General features: G+C 43.7%; 1 protein-coding gene across 1 annotated transcript; it reads left to right on the forward strand.

Moving 5' to 3' along the window:
- The first annotated feature begins 12,545 nt into the window (after window positions 1-12,545).
- LOC112987105 (proteinase-activated receptor 2) lies at window positions 12,546-19,301 on the forward strand. The gene is made up of 2 exons (XM_026106805.2): window positions 12,546-12,792; window positions 17,382-19,301. The coding sequence occupies exons 1-2, from the start codon at window positions 12,708-12,710 to the stop codon at window positions 18,485-18,487; spliced, it is 1,191 nt and encodes a 396-aa protein (XP_025962590.2). The 5' UTR covers window positions 12,546-12,707; the 3' UTR covers window positions 18,488-19,301.
- Window positions 19,302-20,336: the final 1,035 nt, after the last annotated feature.

A 20,336-nucleotide genomic window follows, 5' to 3' on the forward strand; every position in this document is an offset into this window, starting at 1 on the left:
CCTCTCATAAACACCCCAGGATGAGCACAACAGTCAAAAGAAAATATTCCACCTCTTCTGAAGGAATTAACTGTTTGTCCTCGCAGTAGGGCTAATTTAGCAATCCAAATCCTGCTTCCACCTTGCGCATGCCCCAATACACAGAGCAGCTTTAGGGGGAAGGAGGAAACCAGGAAACGTTTCCTCATGTGGTGCTTTGTAGCAGTAGTCCTGTCGGCAGTGGGAGCCTGCATTTCGGTGCCGCGTTCAGGTCGGGGTGGGACTGCTGCATACAGTATGATGTGGAAGCACTTTCCCCTGCCGCTGCCAAGGGAGGCCCAGGCCGTAGCAGGGGACAGTGTGGCATCAGGAGGCTGCAGCGAAGCCCTTACCTTTCTCTACACATGGCTGAAGGAAGAATCTGTTTTTTTCCTTCCCGTCCTTTACTGTTCTTCCATAACGTGCTAACAGTGAATTTGGCTGCTGTGCTTGTGCAGCAGATAGCTTCTGCAAATGTTAACAGCTCTGCTCACTTTAATAAGGCCTTTCTAAAAGCACATTAACTAAGCATTTTCAGACTTAGCAACTAAATACTTATCGGAGATTACTGCATATTTGGGGTTTAGAGGTTTGACAAGTTTCAGCTAAATAGAAGTACTTTTCTAAACCTGAATAATAATAATGGCTGTGGTTTTCATTAAACTTAAAAAAAATAAACAATTCAATCACAAATTAAATAATTCAATCATAGACAGTCATTTTACAGAACCACAACTCCCTCCCAAGAAAGTAATGACAGAATAAGCAAATTATTTTTGGTCATAACTGTAGAGGGTTTGTTTTGTTTTGTTCTGTTCTCTTCTGTTCTTTTGAGTGTGGCAATCCTCAAGTTTTGGTCAAGTGACTGCACTGGATCTAATGAAGAGTTTGTGTTTTTTTCCTGACTGTGCAGACAGTGGAAGGTGAGCAGAGCTGGGAGAGCAGGCGGAGAGGAGACTGGTTCCTGCAACGCTGCATGAGCAACGTGAGCACACATGGGACGGTGGGGTGAGTCAGCCCGGCGGGCTGCATCTCCTCCTCGCTTCCTTTCTCAGCAAGGGTCATTTCCAAATAGTGTGCTGGAGTCCTGGCCGGCCAGCATACTTGTTCCGTTAAACTCACTTCTTTGTGGATGCTGGGCTTAGCTTCTAGGCAGACCACAACCCTGCTGATAAAACACTTACATAAACAGTTCCTAGCTCTGTGCTTTTTAACCAGTAACCCTAAGGAGGACGAAAGCACTCAGTGACAAGGATGGCAGGAAGGCCCCCAAAGCAATTCGCAAACCACCTGAACTGCAGTGAAACAGCATTTATTAAAACTAGAGGGAGTCACACTGAAACTATGGAGAACCATGTATGCTCAGACGCAAACAGACAGATACATCCCTTTCATATTACAGAGGAGGGAAATGCCCAGTCTCTACAGAATACATCCTTTTTAATTCAGCTTTTCCAATTTTCCCTTCCTCAAGCTGCAACTGATGAACTTGCTAAACTCAAGTTTAACCTACATCCCAGTAGAGCCTGACAACTGGATAGTGTGGGCGAGTGACCCCACGATTCAAAGTAAGGCCCACTAGCCTGGCATGCCACCCACAGCAGTGGCCATAGAGGCACAGGGAAGAAAAAGAACAGGGCAAACACACACGTTATTTCCCCAAGTACTCTTTAACCTTCAAACTATTTTCATCGCAGGAAAACTGTCGGTTGTGGCTGGTTTATTTAGTAACCCTCAGTTCATCTCTCTTTCAAGTATTAACCAGTCTTCCCTGGAGCTTTCTTGTATCCACGGCACCTTTGGCAAGGAGGTCCCCATGTCTGCTGCCGGCTGTGTGTCCTTCGTACCATGTTTTTTTATGTTTGAACCTGGCTGCTGGTGTTTGAGCAGGTGGCCCCAGCTGCTACTTCTTAGGGCAGAGGATGTGAGCAGCCGGTCTGAGTCCCTGCTGTGCCGGCTTTAGTCCAGACTGAAGTGAGCTCGCCTACTTCGTTATGTCACGTACAGATGTTGTTCAATACTTTTAATTATGTCCCATATATATTGCTGGGCTCTGCCAGAGCCTAAATTGTAAGTGTGACCAGATCACTGCATTGTCTATTGTTCCTAGCTGTACAAGGTAACTTGAATCCAGTTCAATCGAGCTTTAAGGAGGTGTTTGTGTGCCTGTTGCTTAAGCTCCTTCATATTAATTTAGCAGCATAAAATTGCAACAGGCAAGGTCGCAGTCTCTGCCAAACCCCACAATCGCATAATAATAATTCCTTTCTTCTACTTGCTATGCTGCATCTTGGACTCTGATGTCATTTACTATTTAAATTGTCATAAACCAGGACTGCAGCCAGAAAAAACACCACGTCCTCTCAGTGTCCTTAGATATTTGTGGATGTCTCTAAAACACTCCTTTTTTTATATTATCACAGCCATGTAATGAACCAGGCTGGAGAACTGATCCTGTTAAAATTGTACCTTTTTAGGGGTTAGTTTCCTGCTATCCCTACGCGGCCATACCAGCCTATGGGCCAGCACACAGGAGGGGGCAATTCACAGGAGAGTGGGATACTGCTGGTCCATATACATGCCAAGAAAAGAGAAAGCTGTGACCCTAGAAGTATCTCTGTTTTTTCCCTTACTCCTACCAGATGACTATTCCAGTATTTCACTGCCACGATGACTAGAAACATCACAGTTTCCATCTCGTGCTTTTTCATGCCTTATTTAGCTCACTGATAAATTAAGAACATACAGATATAACATGATAAGACCCCAGAACAGATCACAGATACTGACAGATTGGCTAAACAGTCAGGTCAGATGCTTGAAATGGAATTCATAAACAGGAGTTAATAAACGAATGACTTTGCCAAAAGGAAGGCATCTATGATTAATCAGGAAATGTGGTCAAAATGCACTATTTCATGTATATAATTCAGATTAACAGCATATCATCATAGCATAAATTTCCAAAGAATACAGAATAAAAAAAAGAAAACATTGATATTGCACAAACCTTGGATTAAGTTCACTTTTCCACTTAAGCGGCAACACAAAATGGTATTATGATTCAACCAATTATATTTCCTTATCTCTTAAAGTTATGCCTCATTAGTCATTACAAAAATCAAAGTTCAAGTGTAAGAGACCTGTCCTAAAAAATAGGGCTTTGATTAAGAAATCACAAATTCAAAAACACTCCTTAGTGCGAAAGGGTTTTTAGACCTAGGTATAAAATTTATATTCTAGATTCCAGTTATGTTCTCAAGTCCTTCTTTACTTAAAATGCTGGAACAGTTCAAGCAATTTTGACATCAGTCAACTGTTCTGAATGAGCATCCACACATCCATCTCTTAAACTAAACTAAAAGCTTGGTGTAGAAACTTTCTGCAGAGCTCTTAGAATTCAATTCCTTTTTATTTTTTGCAAATATCAATTGGAATTTAAAAATACACTCTGATTAGATAGACCCAAGCATTTGCTGGTATTAATGGCAGAGACAGGATCTCATTGTCATCATTAAATGACTTCTTGGGTCCGGACTCTTGGCATCCTCTCACTGTTGAAAATGACACTACTGCTTGGGCAAACTCTTAAGTTCCTCAGGAGCCATTGACACCTTTCAGACTGTGTTCATCCCGACAGCTGTCCCAGGCCTTATCTACACCAAGGTGTCTAGATAATGTCAGTAAAACTGACCTAGTTGAAACCAACACCTGCTGAAACTACCTGAGGCAGGGCACGATGTACTGGCCAAATCAAAGCCCGGATACTAAAGTCTGCTCACTGCTGCAGTTTAGCACGTATGAAGGTCCCTGTCTCCACTGACTGTGGTGAAGTTAAAGGATGCCTACAGCTCTAACTTGGAGAAGATTACAGGACTCTTTTTGAATGACCTGCCACGGTTGCAGGGACAGTTTGGAGACACCTCAGCCCCTATACTGCTATCAGGACATTTTGTTTGCTCCCTTTGGCTCCCTGATTTCTTTCACAGAGCACATTTGTCATTTGCCAAATGCTGGCTCTGCTGCCTCCTTTGCACCAGCTTTGAGCCCTTGGGAAGCTGGATTGCTACTCATCACTGCTACTCTTTTTGGGGGGTAAGTTACTGATCCACTAGCTCTTAGAAGGGCCAAAAAAAAAAAAATGCCATCAGCGGAACAAGGGACCTCGAAGCTGGGAGAAGCAGTCCTTCTTTTGATTGCTGGTCTGGGAACCTTTAGATTCCCAGAGCCGTCATCTGAAAAATCTCATCCTGCTTATTCTTCTGAAATCTCATCCTCAGTCACTGTTCTCTTCTTTCTCAAAGTCTGAGTGCTTTCTTTCACACAACTCCTCTTTCCACCCATCTACATCCACTGCAGATTCTGGATTTACTAAAATATTTCACAGTATGTTGTAATTCTTGTAAGATCTCAACAGATGAAGGGATGATGAGGAAAGAGTAAAAAAGTGACATTTCCAGGACACCACTCATAAAGCATTGCTTTTTCCCTTGATTTGTGGCTTCTCTTTCCATAGGCTTTTAGTTTGAGATAAGTGGGAAGCTGAAAAAAAAACAACAACCTCTTTTGAAGGCACTTTGGGGACTGTGGTAAGAGGCGCAGTAACTGTGTGTTAAAAATAACAGAAAAAGAACACTGGAAATACATGCATGCTTCTACTAGATTGGAAAACGTGGAAGGGCAGATGCCTCAGGTGGGCAGTGCCATTGTGCAGGCTGGCAGCAGCAGGAGAACTAGCATGAACGGGAGTGAAGGCAGTAGGGAAGGCAGCAGTCTGGCTAGTGACTGTATTAGCATACCTGTAGGTTATTTCTGCTGTGGGTTATTGCTGCCAATCTGAGACATGCCCACAAGGCAGAGAAGGAAGAAGTTCGAAAAGGTCAGGAGAAAACCAGAAAAGCATGTCATACTCCAGTTTGCTTGTATGGTGCCTGCCAATGTGTGTTAGGTCAACACAGACAACATGACCAATCCTTACAGATTGTTTATAATCTCTGTGCTTAATTTAAGAATCATTTATGCATTTAATCTTACTGCCCAGAAAGAGAGGGAAGAGGATACAGTATCCCTTAAGTGCCCTAAGAATCACTTTCATATTTAGGTGTGTTTTAAATGCAAAAGGGGTGAAATAAACAAACACACTAACCAAAACCAAAAACAACGGCAACAAAAAAGAAAAAGAAAAAAAACAAAGAAAAATCAAAGCCAATACCCTCCATAGCCCTCTGGAAAAATTACACACAACTGTGATGGCACCTTGTTTTGTACACAGGACTAGTATTTTAAAGAGCTCTTCCCAGAAGCCTACTGAAATAGCTGGCAGCACTGACTGCACACAGGCCCCTACCCAGCTCATCGGGGGGCTGCTCGTGCCATACGCTCCAGCGTCTGGCTGGGATTTAGTCAGCTCCCAAGTCTCTGAGCCTGTGCCTTAATGCTGCTCTTCGAAGGCCACAAGGTCGATGGTTCAGTGCCACTCTCTCCATGCTCCTTAGCTCAGACTCACTAAGCACAGTTCTCCCAGTGTGCACAAAAATTTGTGGTTCAAGACTGGCATTTTCCATGCCTATTGTCCAGCTCTCTAAAATGGGTACAAACCCCATGGGGTTTCCCAGAGGTCTTTTACTGCCCTAAAACCTGCCTGGTGTTTTTCTCCCTCAGAGCCGCACGGGGAGGCTTTCTCACAACCCCCCACCCAGTGCTTCTGCGCTTTCATTTGGTCAGAGAAGTGCTGGCACAGCTGTGCAGTGGGGAAGCAAGAATGCAGATGGGCTTGAAAAGCTCCTCTCTCCAGAGCAGAAAACATCAGGGATCTCAGCAGGAGACCTTGCTGTCGCCTGAGTCATGGTTGCTCAGAAATGATGAGCATGACCTAAAGAACTGAACTCTTCCCAAGCTAGAATCAGATAAGACGGGTCCTGGACGTTCGGTGGCATTTGTTTTTGAACAGAGGTATACAAGTGTAAAACAACGTGCCGCAGCCTTGCTACCATTTCTGCCCAACCAGTGAACATGGAATATGTGCTGCAGCTGTGGACATACTTTAAGGATGTTATCATGTCTGTCTGTGGTCTTCTTCAGACCAAGCAAAATTAATTCCCCCAAGCATTCTTTAGTCCTTGTTCACATCTTCTCTGGACTTTGTCCAGTTTTGCTTCAGGAAGATACAGACCAAGTTAAAAATACACTCTAAGACCTTACTGGTCCTGAATGAATGATTCTTTCACACACATCACAGACAAATACCCTCTTTGCTACAGCACAATCCGGTTGACTCATTGAGTTTGTAATTCATTGTAATGATTCAGTTTATTTTAACCGGAATTGTTATGTTATACACTCCACCCTTCCATATTCCTTTCAGTGCAGGTGTAGAAACATTATACAAGACTTGGCATAGACCCATGCTGAAAATATCTTTCAGCCCCTTTCAAAACAGAGTTTTATAAACCAGTACTTCTAGCTCAGCTGAAATGGAAGAAGGAAAAAAAAAAAAAAGAAAGAAAGAAATCTCTCCTCTGTTTGGTCAATGTATCCTGAGATTCCTTCAATTAATTTCCAGGAGGTAAATCTGTTTACCCATTTTCACTGCTAGTTTCAACACTTCACAAAACTCATCAGCCATTGCAACCTTTTCCTGGTATCAGAAAGGTTTTTGCTGTAAAATTTAAGTTAAATTGCCCCTTGGAACTGGTCTCAGTATACTGCTAAAAGAAATACAGACAGTAGAAATGATCCAAGAAATATTATGGGCCAGCATCACTTTTAATAGTTATATGATGGAGATCCTACCGCTAATCAGGTGTTTGGGTAGTACCATAGTATCACTACAAAATTAGTTATCTTTGTGGTAAGCCATGAATAAACTTCCTATGTGAGACGGACCAACAGGATTCTGAAAGAGAAAGAAGCAGAAAATCCTCATCCAGTTCATCATAATTAACACTTTGTCTTTAGCAATTTTCCACCACAACCCTCCCCAATATATTTCTGCTGCAAACAGTTTCTATGTCCAAGAATACAATTATAATGTTCTTGCTCTCATTGTCATAATGCTGACCTTATTTTAAATTCCAGGTGTTGATGTAAGCTCAAATTTATGGTTGTCTGCTTTCAGCTGATTTGCTCAGGAGACTAGCTGGCTATTACAAAGGACTACAGTAACTCCCACCCTGCCAAACATGCCAATACAATAACAACGTTTCTTTTTGTTGAGCTATTACATATTTTTTTCCTGAGCTTAATAATGATCCATTGTTTCATTTACTCAGCACAGGTAAAAGAATGGTGTTATGTACACCTGGCAGATGCAGACTCAGCCTAAACTAGTGGTTGCACCAATGAGTTGCCAGCAATCTCAATATCCCTTTCTTTGAGTTACTGTCTATACGAAGAGGATAATACTTCCCTGACTTAAAACAGTAGCATAGTAATAAGTCGATATTACCTAAATGTTAGTATCTTGAGATAACTTACTTGTAAGTAGAGGTGCTCATTCATCAGCACACTCCATGCTGTGCACCATGGAAAAAAAAAAGCTATAATGTTATCACTGAACCTGTTTCATAAGGCATATGCAGAAGCAGGTTGAATTAAAACTCTGCAGGAAGCCCAAATTCATAATTTTCATCTGTTTGATTTTGGCACCTTTACATGCTGCTTTCATGTATTTGTAGGCACATCTGCACACAGATGTAACACATTAAGCAACCATCAACTCAAGTGGAACAGCAGTGCTTTGCATTCTGCGTAGTTGGAGCAGTTGTGTTTCATTTGCATGTCTGCTCTTTCTGCAAGGTCACGGTGAGCAGAAGCCACAGCTCTGCTTTCATGTCAGTGTGAAGTCAGGTTTGGTCCCTCTGCGTTTGCACCCCCAGGCACCAGGCATACCTAACATTTTGTTCTAGACCTTTGCCACTTCTCTTTGTCCCGCCTCCAGCCCAAGTCCTGGATCTCCTTGCTTTCTGGGAAAGGTGAAAATATGGGAAGCTTTAAAGGCCAGACATCAGGAATGAACACAGGATGCCATGCAATAACCACTAAATGGCCACCTTATCAACCCACACTACCTACTCCTTCCTCCAACACAGTGACCCCAAAATGCCACTAATTAATATGCTCTCCCACACCGGCACCCACAGCAGCAACAACACAATAGCACACCAACACGACATGCTCATAAAACACACTTTCATCATGGCCAGTATTTCCAAAGACTACAAGACACCTGGGGGAGATGAGGTAAGACAGGGAATGGGAGTGACTTCCTAGATAGGGAGAGTGAAATAAAATGGATCTTTGCTATCAAGGAAGAAGCACAATATAAAGCGTCTGCCCATCTTTTTTCTTGTTTCGTAGGAACCTTGCTGCAGGCACGCAGCATGTCAAGGACGTTAGTGACAACCGTCACTTAGCACCTAACAGGTCTGAGAGCAAGGCTGGCAAGAATAGCCAGAAATGCTCTGAAAAAAAGAGCGGGACCACTTAAGATGACACAGAGGTTTTTATAAATGAGACGGACAAGGAGGAAAGATAGGGGACTTCACTGCATTAAAATGAGTTAATGAAAACGCTTATTATGTCCAGAGGCTGGTTTTGCACAGAGAAAGCAAAGCCTTGTTGTAATTCAGGGGGCTGCAGAATGGGATGGGGAAATGCAGAGGGAACTTGGGGCTATGAGGAGCGGGTACCCAGGGTACCAGATCCCTGGTACCCTCCTTGTTTCCCAGATGCCAGGTGGTGCCTGAGGATAAGCTAAAGCAACAAGGGATGACACACAGGCTTGTTTGGAATCAGAAACTAAATACGTTTTTAACTAATTCTTGTTGCTTTATCAGACCAAACTTCCTCCTCCCTCCTTGAACCCTTTGCACTAACTGCACGGTTTGAAGGGTATTTAAGTACTTGTGCCATCATGACAAGAACGGTTGATTTTTAAGGTCAGAAGATTTTTATTTCCTCTCCCTTCCAAAAACAAGGTCTTCTTGCACAGGGTAAGCTTAAAAACCACACACACATTTGTGCAAGGCACATGGCACAAAGAGCCATTCTTTTACCTTCTTCCCCAGCAGACATGTTACAGGGTTACAATAAGCCACACACAGAAAACACATTTGCCATCCGAATTCAGAAATCCACAGGGTGACACAAAGCACGCAAGGCAAGCTCTTTATATTGAAAATGCTCCCACCCATTTATTTAAGCACAAGCAACTGTTCTAGTACTGACAGGCACTCTGCAATGAAACCACATCCACTTCTCAGTTAATAAAGGTGTACTACCAAGCATGTTTGACAAAGCCACATAGCTTAATGATTATTCACCCTCATTATGCTGTTAAAAAACAATAAAGACCTAAGGGATATGCCTCCTGAGCCCTGCATAACAAGGTCCCCTTGCAGCTCCCAAACTGTACTGTGTTAATACCACCACACCCACAAGCTACTCAAAGTGCAAGGGAGAGCATATATTCAATTATGACCTTTGCCCGAAGGTGCACAAGACTTTCCCGATAACACATCCCAGCCAACCACTGCTACAGGAGGGAATTACAAGCCACTGCTCACTTATCTTTCTGTCAGTTTGGGGTATGCTCTAATCATCAATACTGCTACAGTACAAACAGTACATGCATGTTCAGCTCTCCCTGCACGCCACAGAAAGTGGCAAGCTAATTCTTCCAGACTTATTAAAGCAGTAATCCTCAGTATAGCAGAAAAAGTAGGAAACTACCAGTTTGTAATGGAGGACTGAGGTTTAATAAACATCTATAGTCACCCACTTATTGCTCTTGTGGCAGTTATATTTGTTGTAACTGTTTTTCAATTATAAACAATTGTGAATTAGAACCTAACAGTCAATGCTTATTTAGGAATTCTTCAGTTTTCTTTCCAAACTGATAAAATGGCACGCTAGAACTGTGAAGAGGCTTGACAAAGGAGTTCTCTTCGACACAGATAACTACGAATAATAAAGGCTTGATGCTGCCCTGTAGGAAGTCCCAGTGATTTGAATGGGATAAGACCACGTCTAGTTTCTATCAAATGTTTTAAAGTCATGAGGCAGTACTAAAGTGCAGACTCCAAAAGGGGAACCTTCCTGACAAAAATTATGCCTGCTGAAGATGTCAGCTTGGAACACTAACTTCTAGCTAAAAGTAAATAAGCAGAACAAAAATAGCTGTTCAGAAAAACTGATACACATTAACTAGCTGGCAGCCTTTTTATGGTTGTTAGCAAGGCTCACATGGAGCACCAGGAGTTACTGCTTATGAGTGCTAAAGACCACTATTTTGTTACAAGGCAGGCTGATAAAACTGTCTGGTATTAAAGCTGCCTAACCCTCTCTCTCTTGCAAGATCCTATTTTAATTGCTTTTTAATTGCATAGGAAATTCTGAAGGGAGATGATCTTTATGTTAATTATGTGTTTCTGATATCCTTACGAAAATCTAGCCAAGTTATAAGCCTCTGTTAACTCATAGTTTCCAAAGTTTCCATAGTTACTGGAGGCTAAGTTCAAGGCTGCATTGTGTGAAGATAGGTCTGCAGTGCTGCCAGCTCCTGCACCCAGCTGCAGGACCTCTCCAGCTGCAGCTGGACCTGTTTTGAGGCAGGCCAGGGCAGATTTCATTTAGTGGCAGCAAAGGGTCCCTTTCCTTTATGTTTCCCCCCCCCCTCCCACCCTTGCTGGATCCAGGCAAAACAGGGAAGGAGCTGCCTGCTTTGAATGCAAAGAGGACAAAAAGCCAGACTGGATGCAATAAATCAGGAGAAAATAAGCAGTGAAAACTGGGACTGGGCTGTGGCAGATGGTGGGGAGAGCACTGGTTAGGGTAGGACCAGGTGGCAGGAAGACTGAATACTTTTTAGGATTGAAGATCTGAGAGGAAAACACTGCAGAAACCAGTAGCCAGCACATATGTACACGTCTGTCTGAACTGGAGATTAGATAAAGAGCCAGATGGGAAGACTCAGCCTCACGGGACAAGGAGATTAGGAGCAAGAGATCGAGTGTGCGTGGAGTGGCTGGTGATGGTAAAGCAAACAGAACAGCGCTGCAAGCGAACACGAGGAAAAGGAAGAGGCAGGGATGGAGGCGGCAGGGACCGCGGAGCGCCTCGCTGGTGTTGGGCAGGGAGGCAGGGCGAGTGCATGTCCACAGTTGAGTGAGTGGTGGTCCCTCTGCCTCCAGTCCCCCTGCCTGGGTCACTACCCAAAATACCCAGTGTTCAGTTAGCAATAAATTTGCTTGGTTTTTTTTGTTTTTTTTTGTTTTTTTTGCTTTTTGCATGAACTGCAGACCATATACATGTCTAGAGGTGTGAACCAGGGTTGAATGTGGAATTTGATAACTTGTGTGCTTGATTTTACAAACCTAAAAACCTTTCTAAAATTCCTATTCATGTGTGCAAATTGAATGCACTGCTGGTATTGGATTGTGCTGAATTTTATTATTCCTAGAATCAGTATTTGCAAAAATTAAAGGATACAAGGAAGTTGGTGTACACTGAGCTTGAGAGAGGCTGACAATTGAAAATGCCCATTTCTTGAGTTGTGTCACCAACACAGTACCACAAATGCATTCAGGGTTAACCAACCACTGAACATTTTCCTGCCTGTCTTACATAGGACAACATCCTGAAGAATAGTAAAAATACTAGGCAAACACAAGGTAGCACTTTGAGCCAGCAGGAACATGTCTGTCTGATGAAACATCCCTCCAGCCCTTTAGTTTGTGTAGCCAAGAACTAGTCTGCTAAATTCACATAGAAATTTTGTATAAACTCCAACAGCCTCCAACTATATGACCATTCAAACAACACCTTTGTTGGCTTTACTTAATGCTGATCTGATAAAATTTGTATTTATGTGCACACTTAGGGTTTTTCTTAAGAGTCAAGATAACGGACAGCATTAATGGAATACAATGAAGGTGATTTTTTAATATTTTTTTCATCTCTAAATCGCAGACATTACTCACAGTAAGAGGTCATACTGCAAACACTGTCACATTGTAAATATGACCCATTACTTCACAGTGTATTTTTTCCACGCAACAGATGAACTGGAGGACTATGGTGCAAAACTGTGACCTGGCTTCCGCCTCTGCAGAAGACTGCGGGGGACGTGGGGCACTCGGGCCAAAAAAATAATAATAATAAAATCAAAAGCCGCCGCCGGGCCGGGGGATCCCCGCCGGGCCGGGGCAGCCCCAGCGCTGCGGGGCGAGGCCGCTTTCGCGGGGCACCCGGGAGGCGCCGGCTGCCTCCCTCCCTCCCGGCCCGGCTCCCAGCAGGGTGTTTGGGCTCGCTGCCTGCCGCAGGGGCCATCTGCGACGGCAAACCGAGCACCGCTCAGCCCCAGCGGGCGCGGGGCGCCTCCGGGCCCGGCGCGGCCCGCGCAGGCCCCAGGCCGGTGCCCCCTCAGCCGGTGCCCCCACCACTTCGCGACCCCCCCCCGCCATTTCACGGCGGCCGCGGACTCCCTGTGGCGGGGCTCCCCCCGCCATATTAGGCGCGCCCCGCAGCGCCCCCAGCCCCCTCAGCGGCGGGGGACGTGGCCAGGGCCGGCCCCGCCTGGCGCCGGGCCGGTACCGGAGGCCGCGCCCTCCGCCCACTCCTTGCTCAGGTATCAGGCGAAACTGGCCGGGCGTGCGGCAGAGGCGCAGCGCGGCGGGGACGGCGGGAGCATGGCCGGGCGCCGCGGGCTGTGCCTGCTGCTGCTGCTGCTGCTGCTGCTGCTGTGCGCGCTGCTGGGAGCCGCCACGCCCGCAGGTGAGAGCCAAGGCCGGCCGGGCCGCCGCGGGGGTGGGAGCGGGAGCCGCTCGGCGCCGGCCGGCGGGGCAGGGCCGGGCTGGGGGAGCCCGGCGGGGTTCCACGGCTCGGCGGGGGCGGCCGAGGGCTGCTCGAGGGCCGGCTTGGCTGCCCGCGCTGCCGGCGAAGCCCTGCCGTGGGGAGCGCGGCGCAAGGCTGCGCGCTCCGCTCCGCTCGGCAGCGCGGCGCTGGGTGACAGACGCGGTGCGGCCGGAGCGAGCAGCCGGGGGCGGCGGGCGTGCGGGGTCCCGGCGGCCCTTCGGCATCGTGGCGTGGTCGGAGCGAAAAGCTGCCCTCCGGTGCCAAACTGGAGGGAAGAAACAAGGCACAACACGCCGTGCGCAAGTGGCACTGGAGAGCTCGGCATTAACTTTTCCTGCGCGTTCTGCGAAACCTTTGGCCGCTTGCTCTCGCGCCGCCGGGACGTGTCCCGCCGGGCGGTGTCGGTGCCCCCGCGGGGCGGCGGCCGGCTCGGCGGGGAGGCGGCCGTGCGCGCCTCCGAGTCGGTGTGAGCTGCGGGGGGCTGCGGGGCCCCGGTGCGGTGCGGGCCTCGCAATTAGCCGGCCGTGGCACAGGTAACCTGCTCCACCAGCATCGCTTTGAGGAGGTGGTTTCATTCTCAGCTATCAAATTGCCTAGGATATGTAAGAGCCCTTAAAGACCGAGTCTTCGAAATTATTTCCAACTCTGAAAAACTAGGATGTCCTCTCAAGCCTAATGCTTATCTTTGCTAGTTTATATAATTGCATAATGAACATAAATGATTTTAAAAAGAGACAACTATTCACATTTCACTGCCTTAAGGGTCATGTTTCACTACCTTTTATAGTATTGCTGTCTGCACACATGCTCTTTGCACTGTGCTCTCCTGTATTCGTTCCTCCTGTACGTTAGTGCTTATTTACATGATAAACGTGTGTATAAAGGCTGTGTAAATAATGGAGCCAAACTTATGGTAGATCCTATATTTTTTAACAGATAGACACCAGATTTTCAATATATGGTCATCATCTGTGGGCAACTGCATGCCAATAGTAGATGTTCTTATTTTGGTTTATTGTGTGATACATTTTGGTTCAGTGATTTAAAGCTAAATTGATAATAAACGGACTTGAAACAAAAAAAAAAAAAAAGAGAGACCATCTAGCATCTTGTTTAACATCTTTAATTAAATTTGCTTAAAATGCCTATTATTAAACCAGTGCAATTGTGCAAGTCAGGAAAGGCCTTTTGTCTTTTCACTATCTTTTTGAGAACCATCATGTTTGTGCTGTCTAGAGCCATTGTAGGTTTTAGTAAAAAAGTGGTATTCACCTTAAAATCTTAAGGAGGTACAAATCAACAGGCTGCTTGCTGCAAATCTTATTGTTCAGAGTGAAGTTTCTGATGCTAACGAGATCATGAATGACTCTTGATGTCAGGTGCAGGACTGTGGGGAAAGGAGTGGCAATTTAGAATCGGCTTTGGGGGGCAAGTAGTCTGCCTAAAAATGCCCTAGCTGGGCGCTTGGTGCTCTGGTGGTGGGAAGTGGGGTGAGCTGGAAGAGTGATGCACGAGAAGTCGGGGGACCTGACTGTGACCGTTTTCAGCAGGCTAATGCCGTTATGGAGTTATGGTGAATCTGTGCTGCAGGTCCAAGAACCAGGGTTATCTTAACCTTAGTCCTGGGTATAGTGAGTATTGCTGCTTCGACCTGAACTAGTTCATTTGGATGCTTTATGCTCTTGTCACTCTTGTATTTGCAGGGAAGGCATAAGCTTTAGTCTGGTATGCAGTAGGTCATATCTTCTGAACAAATGGCAAATGTGTTGAAATAGGTTTTCCTCTTGGGAGGAGAGTATGTCTGTCCCCTTGATGCTAAGGAAGCTTTTCCCGTGGGCAGATTAGCAAGTCAGCTGCATTCTCTGTATGTGAGTCAGTCAGGGTGAAACCATGCTTGGAGGAGAACTCTTCTCAATTGTTATGGAAAACTGAAAGAAGAGAAGGAGTAAGAAGAGGACATAGAAAATGCACATACCTAACAAAGGATTGGTTGCTCTCTCCGAGAGTGCTAACTGCAAAGAGAAACTGGATACTGGAGACGGTTGCCTCCCAGTATGCATGCCGCATGAGCTAACAAAATCTGCCAAGTATCTGCAATCAGAAGTTTTGAGGATGAAAACAAAACATTTTCTACCTAAAATCAGCATAAAACCAAACCTTGATGTCTGAAGTCAAGAATGCCTACTTGGTTTGACTACACATTCAGAAAAAGAACAAAACAAATCTTTGCCTCTATTCTATCACTCTTGGCAAAACTAAGTCGCAAGTTGTGTGTGCGCTAATCAATGTTATTTCATGGAGTTCTTGTTCTTTTGTGTCACCCTGACACTTTAGGCTTTCTTGGTGACACTTTAGGTTTTCTTTGATCATGTTTGTTTACTTTTTCAACCTAGCCTATGAACATCTCTTTCAAAGCGCTGCTTTACATCTGCTCACAAAACATTAATAAGAACAAAGTGGTAGTATTTGCTGTGCCAGTTTTCCACAAAAATTTCAGTGTTTGAAACTGGGAATATGAATAGTATGACTGGAACTTGATAAAACTAACCAGTTATTGATGGACATCTACTTGACATAGCACTGTACACTGCATTTTGCTACTGTACTCTGAGAAGAGCTACCAGCTTACGCTAAAGGGTATGCTTTCAAGTAACTCTGGAACCTTTCTCAGCAAAACTGTAAGCATAAGGAAGGATGCATTGCTTAGCTACTTGTCTTTTACATCTGACGTTTATATAAGCAATGTTATTCAAGCTGGTTTTATGGCTTTTACTATTTGCAGCTTGAGTTAGAAACCTGGTATTCCTGGAATACAGAAGTAAGATTTGTAATCTTTTAACGATATAGCTGACATAATCGTGTCACTTGAAGATCTGAGAGCAGGGCTGGTATAATTCTGCCTTGTCGTAAGTACACCTCATACAGGCCAAAAGGACTCTTTGGCATTCAGGCTTATTTTTGTTAGGACTCTTGTTTTGTTTGTACAATTTAGACGTCTTCAGCATAGACTTCATGTAGTCTACTACAAAGATTTGTTGTGTAATTGTACTGGCAATACCTTACCTCCGTTTCCCAGTGAAGCTTTCCTGTGCCTGGAACTTCAGACCTGTGTTAAATGGAGCTAGCGCTAATTCAGAACACTTATAACTCTAAAGAATGGCTGTATTTTTATACCTCTATAGGAGATCTAGCAGTCTAGACAGGACTTTAATACTGTACATTATACTGCTTAGTAATAACTCTAAAGTAACACCTATCTAAAGTTGTGAGTTTTTTTCTTCTTTTTTAGAAGCTATACTGGAAACATGCATACTCGTGGATTCTTTACATATTTCCTTTGTGAGGATTCTTTTCTTGCACTTTAAAATGTAAAGGTTAAGCATTTTTTGTTTTGAAAAGCAAAGGAGACATCTTTCAGTTCTGTTCATGCCTTGTTGTACACAAACCTACTTGCTCAAGAAGACTCTATATTCCTGTTTTTTATGGCTAAAATCATCCACAAATCTTGACAGAGACTGAGATAAGGTTTTCCCGCAGACGGTCAGGTTTCGTGCGGTTTTGCTTGGCAGGTGTATGATTTATGGGGCAGAGCAAGTTCATGGAAAGTATCCTTTTGTGCAATTAAACTTGTTTTCGCAAGAGGGCTGTTGGGCATGGAAGATGTCACAGGGGGGTTTCTGGACTGAGTCATCTGAAGCCTGTTGTACAAGACGGACATTCGGGAACTGCTGGCTTGCTGATGTGCTTTTATAGGTTCCTGTGGCATTCAAAGAGACAGAGCAAAACGAAGTGAGAGCTTTCGGATGTACAAAGCAATCACAGCTGTCAGCTGTATCAGTTTAGTGATTTGAACCGAAACTGCAGAGATTACCCAACCATTTTGTCTGAACTGAAAGGAGATCCCAGATGATCAGCCCTGTTGCACCTTCATGCACAAAGTTAGTTTGTTCACATTTAAATTCAAGTACAGTGTAGCATGCATCTTTCTTTCCTTGAAGGTCACTTGTTTATAAGCCTTCTGCATTGCATTCTGGCAGTTTCAGTTCAAGCTAGTCTGATTGAGGACAGTATGCTTTCTTTATGCATAACTGGTTTTAAGGCCCTGTCTGAACCGAGGACACTTCTAACTGTACTTGTATTGTAAGCCTGCTGCAAAGTTTTACGAATCCCAGCACTTGGATAATCTGGGTCTGATATGTGAAAGGACAGTGGTGCCGTGGGGTACTTGGAACAGTTTCTGTTGTAACTGTCCTGATGGAAGGAGCACCTGACACCATTTTAATGTGGTATTTTTATATCAGTCATGTGAGGCAGAAAAGCATTTTGGTTGCTGATGTAATCCTTGACTAGGGATATAGCTGTCTTTGGGTAATAAACTAAAATGAAGGGAAGAAAAATTGTCTTTAATTCTTTGGAATAGATTATACTGTCTAGTTGGGAAAAAAACAGCAAAGAAAAAATAGTCTCTACTTCAATAACTTCAGTATTTTTATTTTATTTCTTTATAGAGAGAAATGGAACCAGCAAATCAAAAGGAAGAAGTTTCATTGGCCACATAGTTCCAAATACAAGTAATGCCTCCGGAGAGTCATATGAAGTGGATGACTTTGCAGCAAAAGCCCTTACAGGAAAGCTGACTACAGTTTTTCTTCCCATAGTCTATATCATTGTCTTTGTCGTTGGCTTGCCAAGCAATGCCATGGCTCTCTGGGTCTTTTTTTTCAGAACAAAGAAAAAACATCCTGCTGTGATTTATATGGCTAACCTGGCATTGGCAGACCTTCTCTTTGTTGTCTGGTTCCCCCTGAAGATTGCATACCATGTAAATGGCAATAATTGGCTATTTGGTGAAGGTCTTTGCAAAGTACTTGTTGCATTTTTCTATGGAAATATGTACTGCTCCATTCTTTTTATGACATGTCTCAGTGTGCAGCGGTATTGGGTCATAGTGAACCCCCTAGTGCATTCAAGAAAGAAATCTGAAATTGCATTGGGCATCTCCCTTGCTATCTGGATACTGATTTCGTTGGGCACCATTCCATTGTATCTTGTTAATCAGACTACTTACATTTCACATCTTAACATCACCACCTGCTATGATGTGTTGCCTGCAAATGTTTTGGCTCATGACCTGTTCAATTACTTCCTCTCCCTCGCAATTGGACTCTTCTTATTCCCAGCTCTCCTCACTGCTGTTGCTTACATACTAATGATAAAGACTCTGAATGCTTCCATTTCAGACATAAACACTGGAAAGAAACGAAAAAGAGCAATCAAGCTTATTATTACTGTCCTAGCCATGTATCTCATCTGTTTTACACCCAGCAATGTGCTGCTTGTTGTGCACTATTTACTGCTGAAAACCCATGGCCAGAGTTATTTGTATGTGTCGTACATAACTGCACTGTGTCTTTCTACTCTGAACAGCTGTATTGATCCATTCATCTATTACTATATTTCAAAAGACTTCAGAGACAACCTTAAAAATGCTCTTCTTTGCCGAAGTGTGCGAACAACACGGAGGATGCAAGTGTCTCTCTCATCAGGTAGATATCCCAAGAAATCCAATTCTTATTCTTCAAACTCAAATGGGACAACTAAATCAACCTACTGAGTTGGGAGAGAAATGAACCTTTATTAGTACTGCTTAGAGGATGTAAGTGACAAAGTTATTTTGTGAAAGAGAGTCTGAAGAAAGAAACAGGTTTGCGTTTTGATTCACAGTGAAGTCTTAATTTCAGAACTGGTAACTGCTTACTCTGTATGGAAATCACCAGCAGGTGGACCTTCCTACTAGACTGAAAAAAAATCGTGACATTTCTGATGCTCTACAAAAGTGCTGCTGGCCTTAAAATGAGCTGTGTTTGAAGACATCTTTCTTCAATATCAAAGTTGTTAAAATGCATAACGTCTCTAGAATGTTGTGTACTCTTACTAGTATATTTAATTAACAGAGAAATTCTGTTTTGTTTGGCTTTAACTGTAATATATTAAGCAGTTGAACAGATTGTTTATATAGGACCTTGCTCTGTGTACCTGCTTCCACTGAACGTTATTTGAAACCATAGGGAGAAGGAAAGGAGAATCTATTTCACCATCTCACTGTAGGTCCAGCAGCATGACTGTTTATTATCCATAGTATACTCTAATATTATATTGTTTTCCGAGTTTTCATGTTGTATAACTAACATGGTAGAAGCCTGGTAGGGTTATCCTATTGAGCTGGCAAGCCAAACTTATTATCGGCTAGCACCGAGATAAATAAAATGTGTGAGCTGAGATTATAAACGTAGTCAAACTGTTACTTAACACTTGCCAGTACGTGATCTTAAATGGAGTTATTTAACAAAGTTCTGATGAATAGCTACTTGATTTTTGTATGATGTCTTATATTTTTTAAGATATATAAATAAGACTTTTTTATAACACGTTTGAGTGGGGTGTTTTCTTTTATGCTATCAAACACTTTTCAATATGCTGCGTAGTTCCAGTTTGCATTACCTTGTTTCAGGGAACAAAGGTGTTATTCGTAAGAGTGAATTAGAATTCTGACAGAACCGTAGCTGTAACATGTAAATGGGTTGAGTAAAATCATCTAATGCTGCATTTCAGTAGAGCAAAACTTTCCTAAAAAGAGGTCAGTACGGGGAACAGAGAGCTAAAAGGAAACAAGCTGCAACTGTGGAGAAGTAACAAGATACCGAATTTCAGACCTGTTGAATTTCCAAGGTATCTTAAATCCTCCTCTCCCATCCACAGTATGTGTGACCACTCAGGAATGTGAAATCATGTTTATTTTTAATCTGAAAAGCTGATGGGTATAGGTTTGGTGGTAGGATTTAAATGCATTCTTTCAAATTTTGCACTCCTGATAAGTTTCACCAAGTGCACTAGTATCAGTGACCTATCTGAGCCTGAGTTATAAGTGGGTCCTTTTAAACACAGCCAAACAGAAAAGTCTTTGGTCCAAAGAGTAGTCTGAGACAACTGGTATATAGATGGGAAACATTCATCATTTTAAATACGGAGAGTAAGGAAGGGGAGCTTCCTTATCCTGTGTGTGCAATAAACAGAATATGGGAATGTCCTTTCCCTTGCTGAAGAGCCAAGTCCATGTGCTTCCCACTGTAGATTCAGTAATGAGTAACACCACGGAAGGGCATCCCATCCGTGCGATGGAATGCTACCAGTGTCCTGCCGGGAGTCCAAGGGTTGCAGATTGTATGCAGTAAAGGTTGCGAACTGTGTATGTGTGCCTACGTAATACCACAAGGGTATATCGCCTGTGATTTGTGGATGGCTGTTAAATTGCTGAAAAACGATATGCTTAATGTAGCAGTCTTATGGAGGACTTGGTGAATCTGTCATCTTATATAGCAGTTTATATTGACTTCAATATATCTAAAACGTTTCCTTCTCTAACTTCCCGTCAGTGAGAGCATAGCTTTCTCAGTGCATTGTGC

Source organism: Dromaius novaehollandiae, chromosome Z, assembly GCF_036370855.1.
Source record: "Dromaius novaehollandiae isolate bDroNov1 chromosome Z, bDroNov1.hap1, whole genome shotgun sequence".
Taxonomy (NCBI): Eukaryota; Metazoa; Chordata; class Aves; order Casuariiformes; family Dromaiidae; genus Dromaius; species Dromaius novaehollandiae.

What these genes read in the sequence shown, in the direction of transcription:
- LOC112987105 (XM_026106805.2), top strand. Translation starts at nt 12,708, where the DNA reads ATGGCCGGGCGCCGCGGGCTGTGCCTGCTGCTGCTGCTGCTGCTGCTG. An exon ending in GGGAGCCGCCACGCCCGCAG is followed by an intron (nt 12,793 to 17,381) that starts GTGAGAGCCAAG and finishes ATTTCTTTATAG; the next exon opens with AGAGAAATGGAACCAGCAAA.